The 22,168-nt window shown below is 43.0% G+C and overlaps 1 protein-coding gene across 4 annotated transcripts; it reads left to right on the top strand.

Moving 5' to 3' along the window:
• Window positions 1-2,127: 2,127 nt before the first annotated feature.
• Window positions 2,128-18,604, top strand: TP53INP1 (tumor protein p53 inducible nuclear protein 1). Of its 4 annotated transcripts, none has more exons than XM_060115698.1 (5): window positions 2,128-2,368; window positions 8,930-9,190; window positions 9,772-10,132; window positions 12,584-12,621; window positions 13,726-13,815. In XM_060115698.1, the coding sequence occupies exons 2-4, from the start codon at window positions 9,079-9,081 to the stop codon at window positions 12,603-12,605; spliced, it is 495 nt and encodes a 164-aa protein (XP_059971681.1). In that variant the 5' UTR covers window positions 2,128-2,368; window positions 8,930-9,078; the 3' UTR covers window positions 12,606-12,621; window positions 13,726-13,815. The 4 variants fall into 4 exon arrangements, with proteins under 4 accessions (XP_059971681.1, XP_059971679.1, XP_059971678.1 ...); XM_060115696.1 differs by lacking the exon at window positions 12,584-12,621 and adding an exon at window positions 4,842-4,913 and having other exon boundaries at window positions 2,129-2,368; window positions 13,726-18,604; XM_060115695.1 differs by lacking the exon at window positions 12,584-12,621 and having other exon boundaries at window positions 2,129-2,368; window positions 13,726-18,604.
• Window positions 18,605-22,168: the final 3,564 nt, after the last annotated feature.

Below are 22,168 nucleotides of genomic sequence, written 5' to 3'. Positions count from 1 at the left end.
TTCCATGCGGTGTCTGCTGGGCTTGGACCTTCCTGGAGGGCTTTTTCACTCACAAGTCTGGTACCTCAGCCGAGACAGGCTGAACATCTAGGGGCCAGTCAGGCATCTCTCTCTTTCCATGTGGTCCCTCTGCATAGCTTGGACTTCCTCACAACATGGTGGGCTCTTCTCATGTGGTGGCTGGCTTTCCCCAGACTACAAAGCAGAAACTTTCAGGCTTGCTTAATGTCTGGTCTTGGGAGACCTCAAACATTATTTCTGCCACATTCTATAGGTCAAAGCAGTTACAGGGCCAGCCCAGATTCAACGGGAAATAAAAACAGACTTCACTTCATGATGGTGATATTGTCGTGACCATCTTTGGAATCATCTACCTCACATTGTTTCCTCTGTCGTAACAAGGCATCGTATGCTTTCACATTGTCTTTAATGGTGATAAATCTTATCAAGTTGGAAAAAGGTAGGTCTCAGTGTGACCTCTTAAAAATTAGACACTTAAAATTATCATCATGCCTGTGTTCTGAATGGGAAGATGGTCTCTTCACGAATTGTTAAGAAGAAACAAGAGATTATGGGGCTCCTAATGTAGCAGTGACATTTGAGAGAAAATATTAGGATTAGCCAAAACCTAAAATCCAAGTTAAACGTTTGGTCTACTTTCTGAGAAAAAGTCAAATGGCCCCCGAATTTTGGTTATTACTTCTGGGTATCAGACAATCCCCCGCACTTTGATTTACACCCTTTAAAACCAGTATTGTTGGAAGCAGACTGACCACAGGATACTTGTGAGGGCCAGAATGTGAGAATCAGATACTTTCAGATACTTAATGTATGATACACCCGTTGAGGGTCGCTATAAATTTCACCCTAGGTTAGAGAACTGCATCTCAGGCCAAACAAGATCCACCTAAGAGTGGAGACACATCAAAATGACTCCCTTGCCTTTGCCAGACAGTGAATCCATCTATACGGGTACAGAGCTTTGGTTTGCAAAGTATTTTCAAGCCCACTGTCTTACTCTCCTTTCACTATAAATAACCCGGTGAGAGTCCACCTGCCGATGCAGGGGATACGGGTTTGTGCCCCGGTCCGGGAAGATCCCACATGCCGCGGAGCGGCTGGGCCCGTGAGCCATGGCTGCTGAGCCTGCGCGTCCGGAGCCTGTGCTCCGCAACAGGAGAGGCCACAACAGTGAGAGGCCCGCGTACCGCAAAACAAACAAACAAACAAACAAACAAACCGGTGAGCAGATAGGCGTCGTGTGAATGCCCACAGTTTGTACTGCGTAAACAGCAGAATAGAGGTCATGGGATCCCTAGGTCACAGGAGAGCCTGGATGCAGCCGCTCTCCGAACTCTTCTTCCTCCAGGATGCTCCTCGTCTTCTGGAGCAAAGGGCCTCCAGGCTCCTGACGTCTTTGCCTTCAGGTCTGGTCTGATGGCCTCTTCTGCCTTGCTGGCCTGTGGGTAGAATCCTGAGCTTGTAGGCGAGTTCAGTCAGCTCCCAGTGTCTGTTACCACAGCGAGGTGGGGCCTGGCTCCTGGTCTTAAAAAGGAGGTTGGGTGGGCAGCATCCTGTATCTGGAACCCAGACTTTCTATCCTAAGAAGACCAAGAACTTAAGTGGGCCTGCATCACAGTCTTTGGCCTCCATCACCCTCCTCAATGCCCTTAATTTTCCTCTCAGAGCAGAAAACACTTTGTGTCCCTTTACGCCCCAAACGCTCGGCCCCTCACGTGGCCAAAGGGATAGCTGGGGCCGGGTCTCTTCCTCTCCCCTTCCAGTTCCAGTTCGTCCTCACACTCCAGCGGGTTCCCATTTCTGTTCGCCCCCAGCCCCTCCTCTCCTCTCTCCCAGGCGCCCCGGTACCAGCTCCCCACCACCACCCCCTCTACCCACCCCTTCCGCTCGCCCCTCTTCTATCCCCTCGGCGACCGGGCTTTGTTGCCCGGGCTTGTTTCTAACTCGAGAGCGTCGCCCGGCTCGGCGCCAGGTCACGTGCGTTAGTGACAACCTCTAGCAGGGCGGCCCCGGGGCCCCCGCGCCGCCGATTGGTGGGCCGGGCCTGGCGCGGCCCCGGGGCGGGGCGGGGCTGCCCGGCGGGCGGGCCCGACGGGCGGTCGCAGCGACCGATCAGCTGTTCCGAAGCTGCACAACAACAAAAGGAACGAGACGGGCCGGCGGCGGCGGCCAGTGGCGCGGCCACAGGAGGGCTGGACCGGCCCCGCGCCCCGAGACCTGCGCCCGCCGTCCGGGAGCCGCAGCTACCTCAGCCGCCCTGCGCCGCCAGCGCACCGGTTCCCGCCGGTCCCCGCCGAGCCGAGCGCCCGCTGCCTTCGCCGCCCGTCCTGCTGCCGGTCGGGCCCACGTAAGTGCGGGCGGGGCCGGCGTCCAGGGCCGCTCGCGCCCGGCCGCCCCGCAGCGTTGCCCGACCCGCGCGCCCTGCCCTCGGGCCGGCCCGCGAGCCGCGGTCAGTGCGGTCCCGGCCTCCGCTGCCTCCGCTCGCCGCCGCGGGCCGGCCGCCCACCCGCTCGGCGGACCCTCGTTGGTCCCGGGGTGCGGGCGGAGGCGGCGCCCGGACACGGGCCGGCCAAGCCCCGGCGAGGGGCGGCGGTTGGGTGTTCGGTTTCTGCCCCCTCCCCCGAGCGTGGCCTGTTTTCTTGGCCGCGGCGGGACCTCCTCCTCTCTCTCCTCCGCCTCCTCACTCCCCTCCACTCCTCCTCCTGCCCTTCGCCGTTGAACTGGAGCTGCCCGCTCGGGACTCGGCGTCGGAGCCCCCGGCTCCGCAGGAGCGAGCGCGGCCGCCGCCCCGGGACGCATCCCCCCCGAGGCCCGCGGCTCCGCCGCTGCTCCTCCCGCAGCCCTCCCAGCGCAGGGTCGCGCTCGGCAGCGCAGCGGCTCAGTTACCCGATGACCGGCGCCCGCCGAGTGTCCGCCTGTCGGTTGCATGTTCCTTGACCCTGCTTGATCTTCCGCATCACTATTTGAGGTTGCACGTGTGGAAAGAGCAGTTTCCCTGCCCATCACAATTAAAACCCTCATCGTTTTGATCACTCGCGCTGATGGGGTGCTTCTCATGTGCCATATACTATGTGAGGACTTTACGTGCGTTATCTCAAATTGATTCCCACAATAACCCGCTGAAGTAGGCTGTATTACGCATAGGAAACCTGAGGGCCCAGAGAGATTGAGTAATTTACTCAAGACCACACAGACAGTTAAAGGGAATTGGTTTTTCTCTTCAAAAGGTTGCAGATGAATTTTACTTAGGGATTCCTTGTTTTTATTGTATTTCCTAATTATACCTGCTCATTATCTTCTATGTTAATTCCAATTTAGAGTAGATTTAGGAAGAGCTCCCCTCCCCCCTTCCATCATTCGGAAAAGAACCTTTTCTGAATACAAAGTAGTTTTGGGAAAGGGGAGTGGAAGGTGACCCATGGGATCATTGAACAGAGGTAATAATGAGGTGCCCCAAGATCTTGAAATCACTTGTTTGGTAATTGAAATATATATTTCATTGCAGATGTGAAAAGCATTAGGAAGCTTTTGCTTTTAAGTCACAGCCTCTGTAATCCTGAACTGGCAGCATAATTTTCAAAGGCTCCTGCCTGGAACCAGGACCTTACTAATTTCTATGACTAAGGTCTCGTTTGTTTTTCCATCCTGTCTTTTGTTCTTTTTTGTGCATGCTCCATCGCTTGCTCATAGTTCTCTTGGGAATGGTCCCACGTTCCAAATTTAAGGTTAACAGGCTATGAATTACCACTTACTGCTGTCTTTGTCCACTGTCATTCAGCCTTCAGAGCCAACCTGGTGGATCCTGGGGAGAATAACCCCCTAGTAGCCAGTTGAATAGGCTGGGTAGAGTGGACCAAGCAAGGACAACTTTCTTGGCTTGGTTTTAATGCAGTTTAAAATTTATTTAGAATCACTCGAATCAGCATGTTTATTTTTATAAGCTAGTGAGAGAACGATCATTTTGAGGCTGCTTTTTTGATGACGATGTGTTAATTTAGCCACTTGATATTTCAAAACTGTCAAGAAGCCACAACTGTACACATAGTTAGAAGTTAAATCATCGGTTTTTTTGTTGTTTTTTTTTTAATTTAAAATGTTGTTTTGGAGCCGCCTACTGGCGGCCAAAACCAACAGCAAAGTGCTGTTCTCTGAAGTTCGTAGAGCCAGAGTTGAGGCTGGAAGGAGCGTGAGAGATCCTGTGCTGGAGGGGTGGGGGTGGGAGGGCGGAGGGCAGGGGGGAGCAAGGCTCCTGGGACCAGACACACACTCTAATGCCGGCCCCAGCCCTGACCAGCTCTGTCGCTTTTGAGCAAGTTACTTAATTTCTGAGCCTCAGTTTCCTTTTAGTCAAATGGGACAAATAAGTACCTCAAGTCTGTCACATATAATAAGCATTCAGTACATTGTAGCTCTAATTATTATATAAACATTTTGTCGATAAAGACACTCAGACCCAAGGACGCTAAGTGACTTGCTCAGTCATACAACTGGTTTGAAGTGAACTTGTGGTTAATATTTACATGGTGCCTGCTGTGTGCCTGCTTTTAAGTGATACATACTTAATCCTCACAATGGCACTACCCTGAGAAAACTGAGGCACCGAGAAGTTACTATATATCCTAAGTACACACAAGTTCCGGGGAGCAGAATCAAGATTACAAACAAAGCCATGCGGCCTCTAGGTTGGTTGCTTGTCTCAAAAATGAGAAAATAAATCACACGAACAAGCTCTTCCAGACTAGTAACTCCTTTTCTGAGTTCTCAAACTAGAATGCTGTACCCCATAAGTATTAAACTCAGCCATCTTTCTCTGCCCACAGAGCATTTCTACTCATGAAATATGAAAACATTGATGATAAAAAAAAAAGAAAACATTGATGATAAAATGTTAGGTAATAAAGCGGGATACAAAATTGCACATGCATTAGCCTACAACTGTGATAAAAAGAAACTGTAGAAGAAAATGTACAATATGTTAACAATGATGGCAACAAAGCATGGAATAATAACTAGTTTCCTTATTTACTTTCCAAACTTTCTAAATGTGGTTTGGTTCATTTTATAATGAAAAAGACATTTTTTTAAAGGGAGGGAATGGAGGTATTTTGAGCCAAGCAGAAGAGGGACAAAGCTGCCTTCTTGAAATGCTGGGGACCAGACACTTTGTCTCTTTTCTCCACTGGGGTGAGACAGCCAGGCTTGCAGGTGCCCCAGAGAACAGCAGCGCCGCCTAACCTAGCCTTCATTCCTCTCCCTCCTTCCTAAATTGCAGAGCTGTGTTTGTAAATGTGTCCTCTTAGGACACCTGCTTTCTCTGGAATTTTTCACTTTACTTTTATCATTGTCCTAGAGTTGTGAATATGAAGAAGTCAGTGGTATGTGGTGAGGAGGAAGTCTGAAGTTCTGCTTTGCCTTTTAGCTCCACATAGAACCAGCCCCATGGAGAGCCTCCATTCCTGCGTGGGAGCCAAGGTCAAGAGTAGCAGTGCCTTGGTAGGGACAGTCTCTGGGTCATTGTGAGGATAGGCCATCAAGACATTAGAAAGATTTTTCTAAAACAGTATTGTCCAATGAAAATATATATGCATGTTTAAATGTTTAAGTAGCCACATTAAAAAGGGGCAAAGAAATAGGTGAAATTAATTTTGTTTATATATTTTATTTAACCTAATATATCCCAAATTAAATAAGATTAAAAATTTAGTTTCTCAGTCACACTAGTCACATTTCAAATGTTCATTCACCTAATGTTCCTGGCAGCCACCTCACTGGACAATTTTAGTGTATTGGGGTCTCTCCAACAGCTACTGGTGCTTTGTGACAGCTATAGAAAGCAGGGCCAAAGGAACTTTGCAAAGTTAGACCAACCTCACTTCAGGAAACCGAAAGAAGATTGACTTGTGCCGTCCCATGGAAAGCTCCTCCAGAGACACCTTTCCTGTGGCAGAGCTGCGTGTGTTCCAGGCAAAACCTGGCTTCCATGTTATGGTTTTGGAGCTGCAGCCAGAGGGTGCAGTTTGCAGTTAGGAACTTGCAGCTGCCCAACCACAGTGGCCCCAGCATGTTTTCTGCCTTGCAGCTGCTACTTAAGTGGCCTGGGCCCCAGTGACTTACCTCATGTGGCATCACATTTGGGGGATAAGGGCTCATTCAAGACGAGCAAGATTTTCCTGTGGGGTGCTCCCTCCCCACCCAGCAGCTCTCACTGGTGCAGGGGCTGAGTCCAGCCCTGTACTCTGGAGAATTGGCATTATTCTCCTAACCGGGTCAGCAGACACAGAATTGTAGTTGGGGCCAATACCTGCCTCGATAATTTAAGAGAAATGGGGAAAAGATTTTGCAAATATCTTTTTTCCCTCCTAGCATATATGCTCAAAACCTTTATTTACACATCAGCTCATCAGCTCATCAGCTGTTTACACATGGGATAGGTCATCTTTTGGGATATGTCAGGCCAATTACACAGCCCACTTTTCTTCTAAATTCTCTTACATGGAACATAAAGCTGACTTTGTGTTCTCGTACTAGAGCTCCAGACTTCTGGCCATGTTGCTTTCCAGAAGCGTTTCAGGAAGACTGGTTATGCAAGTGATACTTCCTGTTTACCCGCTTTTCATAATGAATGGCTGAGGATGACAGATTGTGACCACAGAAGTATTCCAATGCCGTTTATTTGAGCACACATTTGTAGTACTGCACATGGGCAGTAGCCTGCAGTGTGCACATAAAGAACTGAACCAGGAGCCTCATCAGCTACAGAGTCGAACTACATTTACAGCTAAAGATTGTCTTGAAAGTGAAATGTCAAGAGGCTGAAGTTAGGGATTCAAGACTGACACTCCCTGGATGGTCTCACCCACTCTTATGGTTCCTGTCATCCCCTTTGTGTTGATAACTCCCAAATCTGTGCCCCCAGCAGACACCACGCTCTTGGACTGCAGAGTCCTGTACTCAGCTGCCTTCCAGACATCCCCGGTGTGGGATTTGCAGATTTCCACAATTCCATGTGTCCAGAGTGCACAGCCTGTACCTCCACACGGTTCCTCTTCCACTGAACTATCCCACCATCCCCCCAGTTGGTCAGGCCAAAGACCTGGGGCATCCTTGACTTTTCCCTCCCCTTGACTTCTGGCTTACAAGGTCCTGCAGGATCTGGTCCCCGCTTAGCCTCCGAGCCCGCTCTCACGACCGTCCACCTGGATCTTGAGCCACGCAGAAGGCGCCACATTCTCACTCATCTGCACATGTTCAGTGTTCTTTCTCCTCCTTCCTCTATTCTTGAGCTTCTCAGCCGTTCACAATTGAAGTCATTGATTTCAGGTGTCCTTGCCTGACCTCTGCCCGTGTGGATTTGAGGAGCACCTGGTACTTCTCCTCACGTGGCACTCATCACGCCGGGTTGTTGCACTTGCCATGGGAGGGCCTTGTCCACCGCTGCCTCCGCGGCACTGAGCGCTCGGCCTGACCCGTAATAGGTGCTCAGCAAATATCTGTGACTAATAGTTGACATTGACTGAGAAGTTTGTACCAAGTGCCTTGCTGAGTAGGTTGCCTGCACTATCTCATTTGACAAGAGTAGGATCTGGGAGACTGTCTAGGAGTGGTGATTGTCAGAGTCTGGAGAGACACCAGTTGGCTTCAACCAGGGTGAGAGTGGTGGCGAGAAGTAGGGGGATTCGAGCCAAGTGTGCAGCTAGAGTCAACAGGACTTGCTGGGAGTTTGGATGAGGGGTGGGGTGCGGGGCTTAGGATCAACAGGAGTCGAGGCTGCGGGCTAGGCTTTGGGCCTGACTAACTGCTAGATGCTGCCGCCTCTCCTTCCTGAGTAGAGGGCGAAGGGCAAGTGTGCCTGAGTATGTTTGTAGGAGACAATTAAAAGATCTCTTTGTGGGCTTCCCTGGTGGCGCAGCGGTTGAGAGTCCGCCTGCCGATGCAGGGGACACGGGTTCGTGCCCCGGTCCAGGAAGATCCCACATGCCGCGGAGCGGCTGGGCCCGTGAGCCATGGCCGCTGAGCCTGCGCGTCCGGAGCCTGTGCTCCGCAGCGGGAGAGGCCACCACAGTGAGAGGCCCGCGTACCACAAAAAAAAAAAAAAAAAAAAAAAGATCTCTTTGCTATTTTGCGGGTTTGATATGCCCATCAGGTAGGCAGGCAGAAATGGATATTTAAATCTGGAACTCTGGAATAAGATCAGATGAGGCTGGAGTTCCTCACTGAGAACTCCATGAGGTAGAACCACTGCCTCCTGAAATAGTGTGACTTCCTTACGCTTAGGGCACAAGCCACAGAGCCAGCATTTGAACCCAGGCACAGTGGTCGTTTCCAGTTCTGGTGGCTGTTCACCTGAGTTTTCTACAGTGTGACTTTCTCCATGCCAGCTGTAGGAATTGTTTTGAAGGTCAAAGTACTTGCAGATTTTAAATGTAATTAGGTGTGCTTAACGATCATATACAAGAACAGAACGGAGAAAAGGTGCCAGGGAAAGGTGAGGGCCTGGCGTGGTAGTGGTCACTCACTGGCCTCTATTGCTGGCTTCATTTGGCAGCTTCTGGCCAGTTGACCATGAATACCTAGTCTTTGCTCTACTTACAGAAATGTAGTATTTCAGTTGACATACGTTGTTCAAATTTATCCCTTATTATGAAAGCACAGATGTGAAAAAAACCCAACCCCTTCTATTGCACATTTTGAGATATTTACAGGTTGTATTGGAGTACTCGATTCATAATGTTTGTAAAAAAGAGATATTGCATATCTTGTGTTTGAAAGAAGGGAAGAGCCATAGCTGTAGGCTAAGGCATGTGCTTTTTTCTAAGGGTGGGGATATGTGTGTGTATTTTAAAACCACGTACACATATTACATAAACGTGCTGATTTGAAATAACCTTCTTTTTCTGTTTTATTTTAGGAATGATGACTCTTCTTGCTTCTCGCCTAAGTTGAATAAGCAACTTGTGCACTTTAATCCCCTGTCAGTGCCATCAGGCTGACAGAAGACAGGTTTTTGAAATCTCAGCTATAAAGACATCCAGCCAAAGTCTCAATCTTGCCTTAACAATGTTTCAGAGACTGAATAAAATGTTTGTGGGTGAAGTCAATACTTCTTCCAACCAAGAACCAGAATTTAGTGAGAAAGAAGATGATGAATGGATTCTTGTTGACTTCATAGGTAAGGGTATTCTTAGCCGTTAATCATCACAGCAAAACTGGAAACTCTTGCATCTAGTTTTTGCATAAGTAAACCAGTAACTCTGAAGGTTTTTAAGCCTTAAAAGTAAATAAACAAGAATTTGTCTAAAAAAATTGCAGGAAGCGTTCTGTGCCAGATGATCAGTCGGAGATTGTTTGATGTCAGACTTTGCAGTTTTGCAGCTCTTACACCCCGATCAAATCAGAGGCACTTTAATAGAAAATCCTCATACTAGACAAGCAGTAACCCATTTGGCGCATTATGTGTTTACTCAGCAGAATAGAAACAGTCTTAAAAACTGTTCCTGCAAAACCAACATAATCCATCCCGTACAGTGATACACACACCCCCAACACACACATATGCACACACCTACTAGGTGCTGAGAAATTATAATCATTATGAGTGAATATGAATGGTTTTGTTTCTGACCTAAGTAAAAGGAGGAATGTGAGCATCAGCTAACAGCATCATCTCTTCTTTTTCTGTGCTCTGATGTGATATCAATGTGATACTCCTATCCCATGGGACTTCAACGACGTGTGTGGACTACGATCTAGACACTTGCACTGGTTTCTCAGCAGCAGAAGACGAGGAAGAAGAAGACATCAGTGAAGAGTCACCTACCGAGCACCCTTCAGTCTTTTCCTGTTTACCTGCATCTCTTGAGTGCTTAAGTGATACAAGTGATTCCTGCTTCCTCCAGTTTGAGTCCTGTCCGATGGAGGAGAGCTGGTTTATCACCCCTCCCCCATGTTTTACTGCAGGTGGATTAACCACTATCAAGGTGGAAACCAGTCCTATGGAAAACCTTCTCATCGAACACCCCAGCATGTCTGTCTATGCTGTGCATAACCCCTGCCCCAGCCTCGGTGAGGCCCACTGTGGGACTGAGGAATTTCATAACCCAAGCAGTCCCAGGTACGTTGCTCTCTCCACAGACAGTCTGTTTAGTATGCATTTTATTTATTTCTACTACAGTTCAAAGCTGAGTTTTTAGAAGATGCAAAGTAATCTTATAGAGATTCATGAAAGTGTATGCCTAGTGCACAAGGTGGTTGATGGTATGAAAAAACTTACTCATTTTAGATTTTCAAAACAGTGAGTTATAGCATGGCCCCAGTTACGTAATGGAGAGCTGTCTCGTTTATAAAATCATGCTACTGAATGGAAAGAAAAGACTGGCGTTTCTGCTGAGTATCTTAGAATATAACTCTGGCACTTTATAGACTGGATTATTTGGGGCATCAAATTCGACAAGAATAGTATATCTTAAAATAAATCTCTTATGATCTTCCAAGTAGTCCTAACTAGGTCACATCAAATGGCGCTTAACCTTAAAACCTGAGGAATCTTAAGCATGAAGCAAAATGGCAGATTTACCAAAACATTTTGCTCAGAGAGTTGTTATCTGCCTTACAGAGGAAAGATTTCATACCCAAACAATGTTTTGCTGTTATATGGGTGTCCCAAGTGGTCTGAAAGGCTCTGCTCGAATGGCAGATAGGTTGAGGGCCTGGAAAGGTTTAGGGAGGGTGCCTGGTCAGTGATATGTTCCAAAACAAACTCACAGTCTGTGGCCTTTATTCAGAGACTATACTCAAGATCGCTCCCACCCACTAAAATAAAACTCATGGCCATGTTAATTAGCTCAAAGTCCAGCTAGTTCGTGATGCATGTTAGTGGAAGGTTTCCTATGGTAATAAAGTATTTGCAGGATGCTGGTACTGACTTAGTTCCCTTAGTACCTGTCAAGGGAACAGGTGAATTGTGGTTCGTGCTGTCATCCAAAAGGCCTCTTTTTGGATTGTCCAGGCTCCAACTCTACTAACTAGACCATTGTATATATCTTCTATTTCCTGTTTGCCAAATATAAACAAAGCCCAGACAGCTCATTAATTTGTTAACTTTACCAGAGTTTGCTGCACTCTCAAGTCTCAATATTGTAGATGATCTTGAATGAGGCTAAACATACACTTGTACCAAACTGAAAAACAATTTGCTTATATAGTTACCCAGGCTTTATACTGGGTAAGATCTTTGATGGGACATGTTACGTTAACTGGCACTTTATTCCACACTATAAATTTATCAAGAGGTTAGTGTTTCAGGCATTCCAACAAAAGTTTAAAATATAACTTTTTGGAGGCGGTATTGATTTAATTGCTTTACAGTTGATGCAAATTAATTTCTTCAGTTCTTAGAAATTCTTTCCACCCTGATTTTGATCTCATCTTTGAGGAATTCCACTTGAGAATTTAGCGTGATTAATATCCCCTTTAAATTAGTAACATTTGCATATTTACGTTTCAGTGTTTTTTTTAATTGTGTGTGTATGCATATATGTATTCAGCAGCTTTGTAGACAGCTTATTATTGAAGCAGTACATGTGCACTACAGAAGATTAGAAAATGCAAAAAATTTTTAAATGACGTTCTCACTACCAAGAGATGAATACCGTTAAGACTCTAGGTCATATCCTTCCAGATTGTTCTTTCTGAATGTGCCCATGCACAGGTACATACACCATTTTAACCTAAATGGCATCAAGCTGGATGTACTATTTTATAATCTGCTTCCTTAGGCAATGATCTCTACCTTTTTTTTCCCAGTAAAATTTTACTACATCAACTACACAAACCATTCTCAGATTTGCCCGCTAGAGTCCAGAATATTTCATCTAGTTTGTCCAAACCAGCATCCAGTTCAGGACCTTGCACTGCATCTGGTTATGTTTGCAGTTTTGATGCAGTGAGAATGTTCATTTTTTTATATCTTGTTTGTTACTGTATCTTGTTATATGTTTTGATATAACACATAGGGTAGTTAAATAAAGGATCAAATGAACACAATTTTATATGAATTCTTTTTGAACATAAGAAAGTACTGCAAATGTTTATAGTTTTATAATAATTAAACATTTTTAAACATCTTTATATTTGGATTTGAAATTCTTATAAGAAAGGCCCACTACATCAAGATAGAAATAAGATGTCACCAAAATTAGGAGGATGGCTCTGTAGTAAATATTTGTATTTTCTGAGCAAGAAATAAATCATATGTCTTTCAAAAGTTAGATTGTTTCCATCCTGTCTATCCTTGAAGAGATTACCATAAAGCACATAAAAGTAAGGTGCTTCATAATTAAAGATGGGCTTCAGAGTATGTACTTTATTGCATTTTAGCCTTTATAAATATTGTTTGTGAAGGTTTATGTGCTATCATAATCTTGAATTAAGTAATACATGTGCCTTTAATGACCCATAGTAAACCAGTTATAATAAAGAAAAGTTGACCACATACTAATAGTAAAATTAAATAGCATTTTAAACCTTACTAGTGATTTAATAGTTCACCATTTAACATTTGTAGGGCCAGGAAAAGCTGCTTATAAGACTCACTGGCACAGAGTAAGTATATTCCCTTTGAGACTGTGTGATATGTGTATCAGTCTGAGCAGGGAGGCGACGGACTCAAGGCACCCACCTTTTAAAAACCGCTGTCTTTATTTTAACTGCTCTCTATTAGTTTCTTAATGTGACCTGCTTTAATTCTACCATTTAATAAAAACAATATATTAAAAGATCATTGTGTTTTCCTCTAGTGGTTATAGGCAGAATATATAACTGCCTTTCCTGTGTAAAATAACCCTTAAAAATCTTGAAGTTCTTCATTATGTGTAAATATAGTTTAGATCTATTGATTAGCTTTTAATATAGAAAACATGTAATAATTATATGGTTTGTAGCCATATTTTAAGATTGTGTTCTCCCTAAGGGTTTTTATAACATTGCTATGCAAATGCCATTACAAAATGTGCCCTGTTGTGATATAAGTTTAAAACTTAGAATTGTTTTCTGTAATAAGCAGGTAGCTTCTTACTGAGAATTTTAAATGAGTAGAATTTCCTTATGCATGTTTCTAGTAAATACAGATCTAAAGCTTGTTTCCTAGAACATTTTACTTATAGACAGAAAACACCTGTGAAGGTGCTATTGGCGCGGGGCATCAGTAGCAACCCTGCCTCATAACCATGGTCTTTGGAGTGTGACCTATGTTGGAATATTGGTCGAGTCAGTTAGTAATTGTGACCTTAACCTCTCCGAGCCTGAGTTTTCTGATCAGTAAAATCTGGGAGTTAAAATAGTTTCCTTTTAAGGTTGTAGTGAGAATTAAAACACACGTTAGTTCCCCTCCTAGGAAGCTTATATAAATGTGTTTGGTGTATAACTGAAATTCACTCAAAGTGTAAAGCATTTTTTAAAAAATACAGCCCACTTAATTAACCACCTGTGGATTCTATGGCCTATTTCGATTGGAAGTTGGCTTCTCCTTTCTACCATTATCAGTCAGTGTGGTCACAAAATATAAACTTGTCTGTCAGCCATGAGACACTAGGCTCTCATTCAACCATAACCAAATTAGTATCGCAAATTGAATTGCCAGGTAGCTTTTTCAGTCTCATTAATAACATACTCTGTTACTTAATACACCCCCATTTTTTTCTGTTTCAGAGTGGAAGCTCAGAATGAAATGGGGCAGCACATTCATTGCTATGTTGCAGCTCTTGCTGCTCATACAGCTTTTCTGGAGCAACCCAAGAGCTTTCGCCCTTCCCAGTGGATAAAAGAACACAGTGAAAGACAGTCTCTGAACAGAAATAGCCTTCGTCGCCAAAATCTTACCAGGGATTGCCACTCTCGGCAAATCAAGCACAATGGCTGGGCTGTCCATCAGCCCTGCCCACGTCAGTACAATTACTAAGAATTTCAAGTGTGTTTGGTTGGTTTCTCTTGGTTTGTGCATATGTGTGTGCATGTGTGTGTATGGACGATGAATATGCTGTCTCTTTACAGACAACTGATGACCAATCACACAGTTTTATTGGTATGTTTAGACACTATCTTGAAGACCAGATTTACATGCTGTGTATCACGTAATGCCTTGCTCTTAACATTTACTTTTTTGTAAATTTTTTCAGAATATTTTTGGAAACATATCAATACAATTACAGTGTTTAGTGTTTGGGAATGTCTTTAAGTCTATTACAGTGTACACAAGTTAGCAATTTAAAGAGATTTCTTCCCAAGTATGAGAATAGGCATCTTTCAATTTCATTTTATTTGGTATTAATCAATCTTTTGAGTAAGCAGAAATTTATTCTCAGGGTCAGCCGTACACTTTATTGACCAGTACTTGATAATCTTTTCTGTATATAGCGAATACATTTTTACACACTAACATGAGCATTAACAAGTGATGTGGTTGCCACAGATATAATGGAATTATGGCTGAACTTTCTTCTGGAAGAAAACTTGATATATTTCTGTGTGTATGGGTTTTTTATTTCCCAGATTAGCCATACAGTTCGTTTTGGAGTTCAGGTACATTAAGTGTTAGCGAACAGTACATTCAGTAATTCCGATGTGACTGTGAGACATGGTACAGACATTACAGGCATCGTGGGACAGCAGCACTCGTCTCACATGCAGAGGGATTAAATTAGACCTGTGAACTTACATTTGAAAAAACGTGTGTCCATAACTAAACCACTGGTCTGCTGTTTGTTTGGATTCTTTCCTGCCAGCTCTGCCTACTCGCCACCTCACATCAGCTGCAAATTCAGAAGTACTTGTCCTGGCACTTGAGTGACTTCCTATTTATATGTGCCGAAGGGAAGAGAGAGGCTTTATATTTCTGATGCAGTGATAGATCCTCTGCCACGGAGACTGTCCTGCCGAGTGGCAAGCAAGGGTGAAGGGGATCCCTGGTGACATCTCTTCGTAGCATCTAAATGAAGGGTGACAGGTTGGCTTCCTTGAGTTTTCATATTTTTGTTTTAACTCGGGCTTCGGGCAAAACCTTTAACCACTTTGGCCTCTGTTTCCTCCACCAGTGGGGGAGCAGTGGTGCGTACCGCCCTCACAGTTGCTGGGAGGACTGTATACTGACTTGAAGTGGGGCTGCCGAGAACTGGTCCTTGCGTGAGATTCCAGGGGCCTCCCTGCCGAGTCTGGTGATGGGGGTGGGGCTGTGGCAACTCCGCTGCCACAGCTGCTCCTCAGGCGATGCTGACGAGGCCGGGGCGGGGCTCCGTTCACACAGAGGCCAGTTCACTTGTCGCAGAGGAAATGGATTTCCTTACCTCCAGCCTCTCACTTTATTGTCTAGCGGCTGTAATGGGTTTCGCTGAGCCATCTGCACTGTCACCAGCTTCCTCTGAAATTAAGTTAAACGTATTTACAATCCAAAGCACATTCTACATAGAGCAGTACTATCACCTTCATAGTCAAATAGCTTATTTTTCCATCTCCTCTGCAACCCTAATTAAATAAGTACACGGCTATACAGTGTTGTCAAGGGCAAAAGCAGCATATAGTTATATGAAGTATTAGTATATTCTTCAGTAACCCTGTAGCAGTTGGATGCAGGCAACCATGGGAGACTTTTTTTAAGCCAAGAGCTGTGCTCTTTTCTGACTAGACTGGGGTATGTGGAGTCAGCAGAGGTTCAAATAGCTTAGTTAGGTGGTGGTGGTAGGTTGTTCGTCCACTGGCTGTGCCGAAGGGCCAGGAATGTCTCTTTAGAACAAGAGTCTAGATCCCCCTTCTCTCCTTAGTCCCCTTCCATCTCAGCTACCCCTTTATTTATTTGTCTTCTAATAAGAGGCCAAGTCTGTAAACTTTTGTCAAACTGAGCTAGAAGTTATTTTGTTACTATTTGTGTTTACCAGAGTTGGGAGATACGGTAGAGTTTTCATGAAGGTGTGTATGTTTTCTACCATGACTGTTAAAAGGGCCGTATGTTGCTAACCTGAGCATAGATGTAAGCCTCTGAATACATGGGGGTCTCTTTTTTTCATATATTAAATGCAAGTTGTTAGTACCTCATGAGTTAAAGGAGTTCAGCCATGAGAATTTGTTTGGCAGCGTGAACAGACGTGTATATAAAACTGCAATGGTCTTTTTTTACTATTATTTTTTCAGATTTCCTAATACCTTAAATACATATACATCTCTATCAGTTACTGACTTTTTGTTTGCCTTATTTGGGCCAAGTTTTTTATGCTTCGTACCTGGAAAACAAATGATTTCAGTCTTTGCGATGTTTTTTCAGTGTAAGGGTTACCGCACACCATCCGTGATATCATACTGTCGTTTCTGTATCAGTATCTAAGGTTTCTGTCCAAAATTGGCACATGTAAGTATTAAGGAAAGTGGTTATATAATGCAGTTGAAGTTCTTGGTCATTAGATGTTTGTTAGGGATCTACTATGTGCGAGACGTTAAGACCAATAGTAAGAGAGTGATGTTGACTGTTAAGTATTCTTTGAAACATGGCTGAAATGCAGCTTATTATAAGTTTATGATTTTTGCTATTGTACATATTAGTGGTTTACAATGTGCTTTAGTGCATATTCCTTAAAAATTTAAGCAGTGAGAAATAAGACCCCTTTGAATTTAGTGCGCTCTGTTCTAAACTGATAATATAGAATGTTACTTGGAAAAAGTCTGGAATATGTGGTGCACACAGCAGTGTTTCATGAATGAGTTTCTTAGTTTTTATAATGCACCATGTTTCTCAAAGTTTGTGTTTTTTGTTAATAAAACATTTTATAATGTATATCCTATGTTTATTACTTTTTCTTCTGCACTTAGTTTGATTATGTACTGCACCATAAGTTGAAGATTAACCACCCATTATTTATCTTCTGTGGCAATTTATAATATATGTTTGGGTGGGTGGGGAATTTTTTGCAGCAGGTGCAAAGTGATTGGATTTTTTACTTACTGTTCCAGGGAGCTTTTTTAACATTCATTTCCTGTGCATGTTTTCAGTTCCCATGCAAACTGTTCCTGTTTACATACCTTCCATGTTGTATCAGTACTTTGATTCTAGTGAGATGACAGTTTACTTAAAACTTGAGAGGGCCATTCAGCATTGCCTAATGTTTTTACTTCTCAGATCTGTGTAGTACACTGGTTTGTAATCTCTATGTCTTCCTTGAATCTGGGTGTCTCTGCTATTTCTCTTCCTCCTCAAGGGAATATATTGTCTTATATACTCTTTAAGAAAAGAGAGCAAAGAAGGGTATCTTTCTTATTCTCATTTTCTTTGAGTTGGAAACAAACAACCCAAAAAAATGAAGGACTCCAACCAGAAGATAGACATTTAAATTTAAATAGCTTAGTGGAGAAAGTTCAAGAGTTTCCAAATATTCGTTTTTGTTTTTAGAATCAGTTAAGAGACTGCTCCTTGTACTGGAGATACTAGCATATGTTTGTAATGTTACCTTAAAATTATGTTTTTATTTTATAAGTCCCATACATACTGGTTAAATTCTTTGAAAAGTTGGGCTACTATCATGGATAGGTTCACTGCCGTCGGCCCTGTTGGTTATTATAAATGGCATCCTTACCTACTGAATGCTTAAAGTTTTATATAAAATGCTTTATTTAGAAAACATACAGTGGTGTCAGCCTTGCCATGTACCAATTTCACTTGAAATGTGACACCAATTACAGTGATTTGGGGTGGAGAAAGAGGTCCTGGAAAGCATACAGATAAGGATATCTTTTCCTATTTGCAACAGTATCCTTTATGTGGGAGGAGAAGTTACTGTTCCAAGGAAGGCAGCTTAAGTGGATATTCTTTTGTGCGTCATTGAGAATTTTCCTTAAAACATTTTTTTTAAATTGTGTCATTGTTAAATGCCCAATTTTGCTCAGTATTTGCCTGAAGTTTTAGTACTTGTTTTCTAGGAGGGCTTCTAAAAACCAAACCAGTACTTGGGGAGGTGGGATGTGTGTGTTTCCAGGCTTGCTGTGTATGAGTGGTTTTGCTTGCTTTTTGGTTGTGTTTTCCTCCAGAGGTTTGGAACCTTAATCAGTAATTGTGTGTGTGTTTTTTAAGTGGCTTTGGTTTTTTGTTGTTGTTGTTTGTTTTTTTCTCAAGTAAAATTGTGAACACATTCGCTTTTCAAGGGCAGGGCATCAGTTCTAGAGACTGAAGAGTATTTGTAGGTTGTACTATGTGCCTTCTTGATGTGTTTCTGGACACAATTTTTTTTCGACAACTTGAAAACTCAAAAGGGACATTTGATTAGGTTATATACTGTACATCAATCTATGCACAAATGGCAGCTTGTTTTCTTGAGCCACTGTCTAAATATTTTTTTCTGTTTTTATAGAAGGTTTTTATACTGATTAGATCATAGATGGTCAGTTTTATACACAGACTAAACAATACAGCACTTTGCCAAAAATAAGTGTAGCATTGCTTAAACATTGTGTATTAACACCAGTTCTTTGTAATTGGGTTCAGTGGTGTATTTTGCACTACCTGGAGCTATGGTTTTTAATCTGTCAGTAAATAAAATGTGCTTTAACTTCACATTTGTCAAAGATTCTCTTATTTTTGTCTTTATGGTCATTAGTCTTAAAACTACGTACAACTTACTTAAAATACTTGCTTTTTAGTTTTACTTGTCCAAAAGATATATTTAATATGCACTTTAAATACTTTTTTTAAACTAATTTTTATTGGAGTATATTTGATTTACAATGTTGTGTTAGTTCCTGCTGTACAGCACTTAAAATATTTTTTAACTTGCATAAATTAGCATATTAACATTTTTCATCTAAAATGAATAATCATTTATGTGAACATGAATTTGAGGATGACCCTCAGCCAGAACCTTTTCCCTCCAGCCAATCTGTATTAAAAAACAAATGTAGAATTTAATACACTGGTTCTTAGCCTTTTTAAAGTAAGCTTGGGGCCTCCCTGGTGGCGCAAGTGGTTGAGAGTCCGCCTGCCGATGCAGGGGATACGGGTTCGTGCCCCGGTCTGGGAGGATCCCATATGCCGCGGAGCGGCTGGGCCCGTGAGCCATGGCCGCTGAGCCTGCGCGTCCGGAGCCTGTGCTCCGCAACGGGGGAGGCCACAACAGTGAGAGGCCCGCATACCGCAAAAAAAAAAAATAATAAAGTAAGCTTGGTGAATTCTTAATAGCTCCTCTTCCAGATAAATGCAGACACAATCTTACATAAACATTTCAGGACAATATGGACATCCCTGAGGTCCACTGATACCCCCTATTGTGGCACTGTAGTGTTTTTTGGGTTTTTTGTTTGTTTGATTGTTTTTGCCACACCACTCGGCTTGTGGGATCTTAGTTCCTCAACTAGGGATTGAGCCTGGGCCAGGACAGTGAAAGCGCCGAGTCCTAACCACTGGACAGCCAGGGAATTCCTGTGGCACTGTAGTTTAAATAGGCCAGTAAACATTCAGAATACTTGAATAGGAAGCACAAAGAATAACTCCTATATTAATGGATCCTTGGGGAAGATAAGGATTATAGAACTATAGCTTATTATTTCAAGACATTTTTATCATCTCTTGAGACTCTCAGCTGAGATGAAAAGATTGGGGGCAGGGGTGAAGAAGAGGGGTCACTCCAAAGATGAAAATAAGGTCATGAAAGTTGTCTTGGGATGGAGCAGCTTGAAATGAAAGAGCCTAACCTGGAGTGGCAGGTGAATGGTTGTTGCTGAGAAGAGTGTTTAAAAAGGTCCACTTACAAGGTGGCTGGAATGTCAAAGGAATCTATTAGCAGCTCCATCACATCTCAAGGGCAATGACTGCATGGAATCTAACGTAGGTGAGTCAGAAGTAACGGTGGCTTGTGGGGGATGGGTATGTCGGGGTTTCACAGTTTGACATATGGCCTAAGATTATCTGCTCCTTTGTTTGAATCTGTACTGACCAGAAGAATAGTCACTGTCTGTAAAATATAAAACATTAGGAACCACCAAATGTTTACACACAGGAGAATAGTTGAAAATACTGTGGTTCATTGCACAATGGAGGTCAGTGCACATCAATAATAATAAAAAAGAAGATCTGTGAACTGATTTGGAGTGATTTCTGAGGCTCTTAAGTGTAAAAAAGCAAAGTGCAAATGAGTATCTAGAGTAAAATACCCTCCATGAAAGAAAGAAGATGTAAGAAAACACACATGTATCTGCTCATTTGTACAAAACACAGGAAGAATAAACCAGAAACGAAATCTTCAGAGGGCAGGTAAAAAAACTGAAGAGAGGAATTGGAACAGGTTCATGGGGGTGAGGAAGGAGGAATATTTCTGAGTATCCCTTTTGTATAGCTTTGGCTTTTAGAACCATAGTGATGCTTCCAACACCTCCCAAAATAAAAAATGAAAATCAACCAGCGTGTGTGTGGGTGAAGGAGGAACCCCAAATAGGAACCAATTACAACTGGACCTATTACAAATGATAACCTAACCACACTGAAGGGAATTGGGATGAAAAGAATTAAGTAACTGGAAATTAGTATTTTGACTGGGTACTATAGGGGTAAGATGAAAAGAACTGTGCACAAATAAACTAGTAGTAATCTGTTGCTCACAGAGGTATGAGTTAATAATTGTCATTTTGTATAATGTCATTGTGTATACTAGGACTGAACACACCCCATGAGGCAGACACACCCTAAAGTGACCCCTAGTGAGTCACAGCTTCTGTAATCCCTTTTCCTTCAGTGAAGGCTGAACCAGTGCAGTGGTTGCTTCTAACCAGTAGAATATGGCAAAGGTGAAGGGACTTTGCAGGTGTAATTACAGTCCCTAATCAGCTGATTTTAAGATGAAAATAGTCTCCTGGATGGGACTGACCAATCAGGCAAGCCCTTTGCAAGACAGTCTAGAGGTCATGGACTTGAAGCTCTCTTTCCATTGCTGGGTTTGAAAAAGCAAGCTGCTAGGAATTCTATAGCCACAAAGAAATGAATCTGCCAACAACCCAAGGGACCATGGAGACAGATCCCTCCTCAGTCAAGCCTCCAGATGAGAAGGCAGCAGAGAACCTAATATGCTGTGCCAGACTTCCGACCTACAGAAACTGAAATAATAAATGGGTATTGTTCTTAGCCACTAAATTTGTGGTAACTTATTATGAAGCACAGAAAATGCATTAAACTGTTGCTAAGGAAATGGGGACGGCTAGAATGGGCTTTAATGGTGTTAAAATGGAATGGAAGGTGTCAGGGTGAACCAATTTTTAATAGATGTACAGATAAATATAGAAATAAGCACAGATGTGTATGTGTGCTAATGTACACACACACACGCACACACAAACACTTCCTTGAGAGGGCCCCTGAGAGTAGCTATTATAACACCTAGCACCCAGAACTTGGTTCCTATACTCTTTCTCCAATAAGAGAAATCAGAGCTCCTTGAAGAAGTGATTCATTCCAGGGCTGCACAAGGAATATTAAAGATGATCTTGGGGAGCCAGAAAATAAATCCTTGTAAAAGGATGAGGGTATGTAAAGAAGATGAAGGAGCCAACTGAGGCAGCTCCTAATGGTGAAAAGCTGGCACAATTTGAACAAAAATTTTTAAATATTTAATTATTACTCATAGAATGAAATAAGTATCCATGACTCTATATTGATAAAAAATAAATAAATGGGGGAGAAGAGTGAACTCTTCTATATGAAAGAATTCCAGTTCACAAATAGAGTAAGCAAAATACAAAATCATCTTTAGGCAAACACCGCAGTAATAACTGTCACAGGCAAATTATTGTGGGCAGAGATTTGAAGATTTGAAATGTGGCATCATAGTCTCAAAGTGTCTCCCCCATTATATTTATCAATCATTGTACAAAGGTAAAAATAGTAACTCAATAGCGGAGATACCCAGTAGACAACACTTAGCCAAGTGATCAAGGTTAACATCACCAGTAATAGGACATATTAACATCATTAACACCCCCTTAATGTGATACACTGAGAAGGACACATCACTTCTGTGGCAGTCTTATCAAAAAGACCTAATCTTGATCCATGAGAAAACGTCAGACAAACCCAAATTGAGAGACATTCTACAAAACACCTGAGCAGTACTCATCTCAAGTGTCAAGGACATGA

This window comes from Mesoplodon densirostris, chromosome 13 (genome assembly GCF_025265405.1).
Source record: "Mesoplodon densirostris isolate mMesDen1 chromosome 13, mMesDen1 primary haplotype, whole genome shotgun sequence".
NCBI lineage: Eukaryota > Metazoa > Chordata > Mammalia > Artiodactyla > Ziphiidae > Mesoplodon > Mesoplodon densirostris.
The sequence above is the reverse complement of the archived record's forward strand: the minus strand, read 5'-3'. Positions and strand labels throughout refer to the sequence as shown.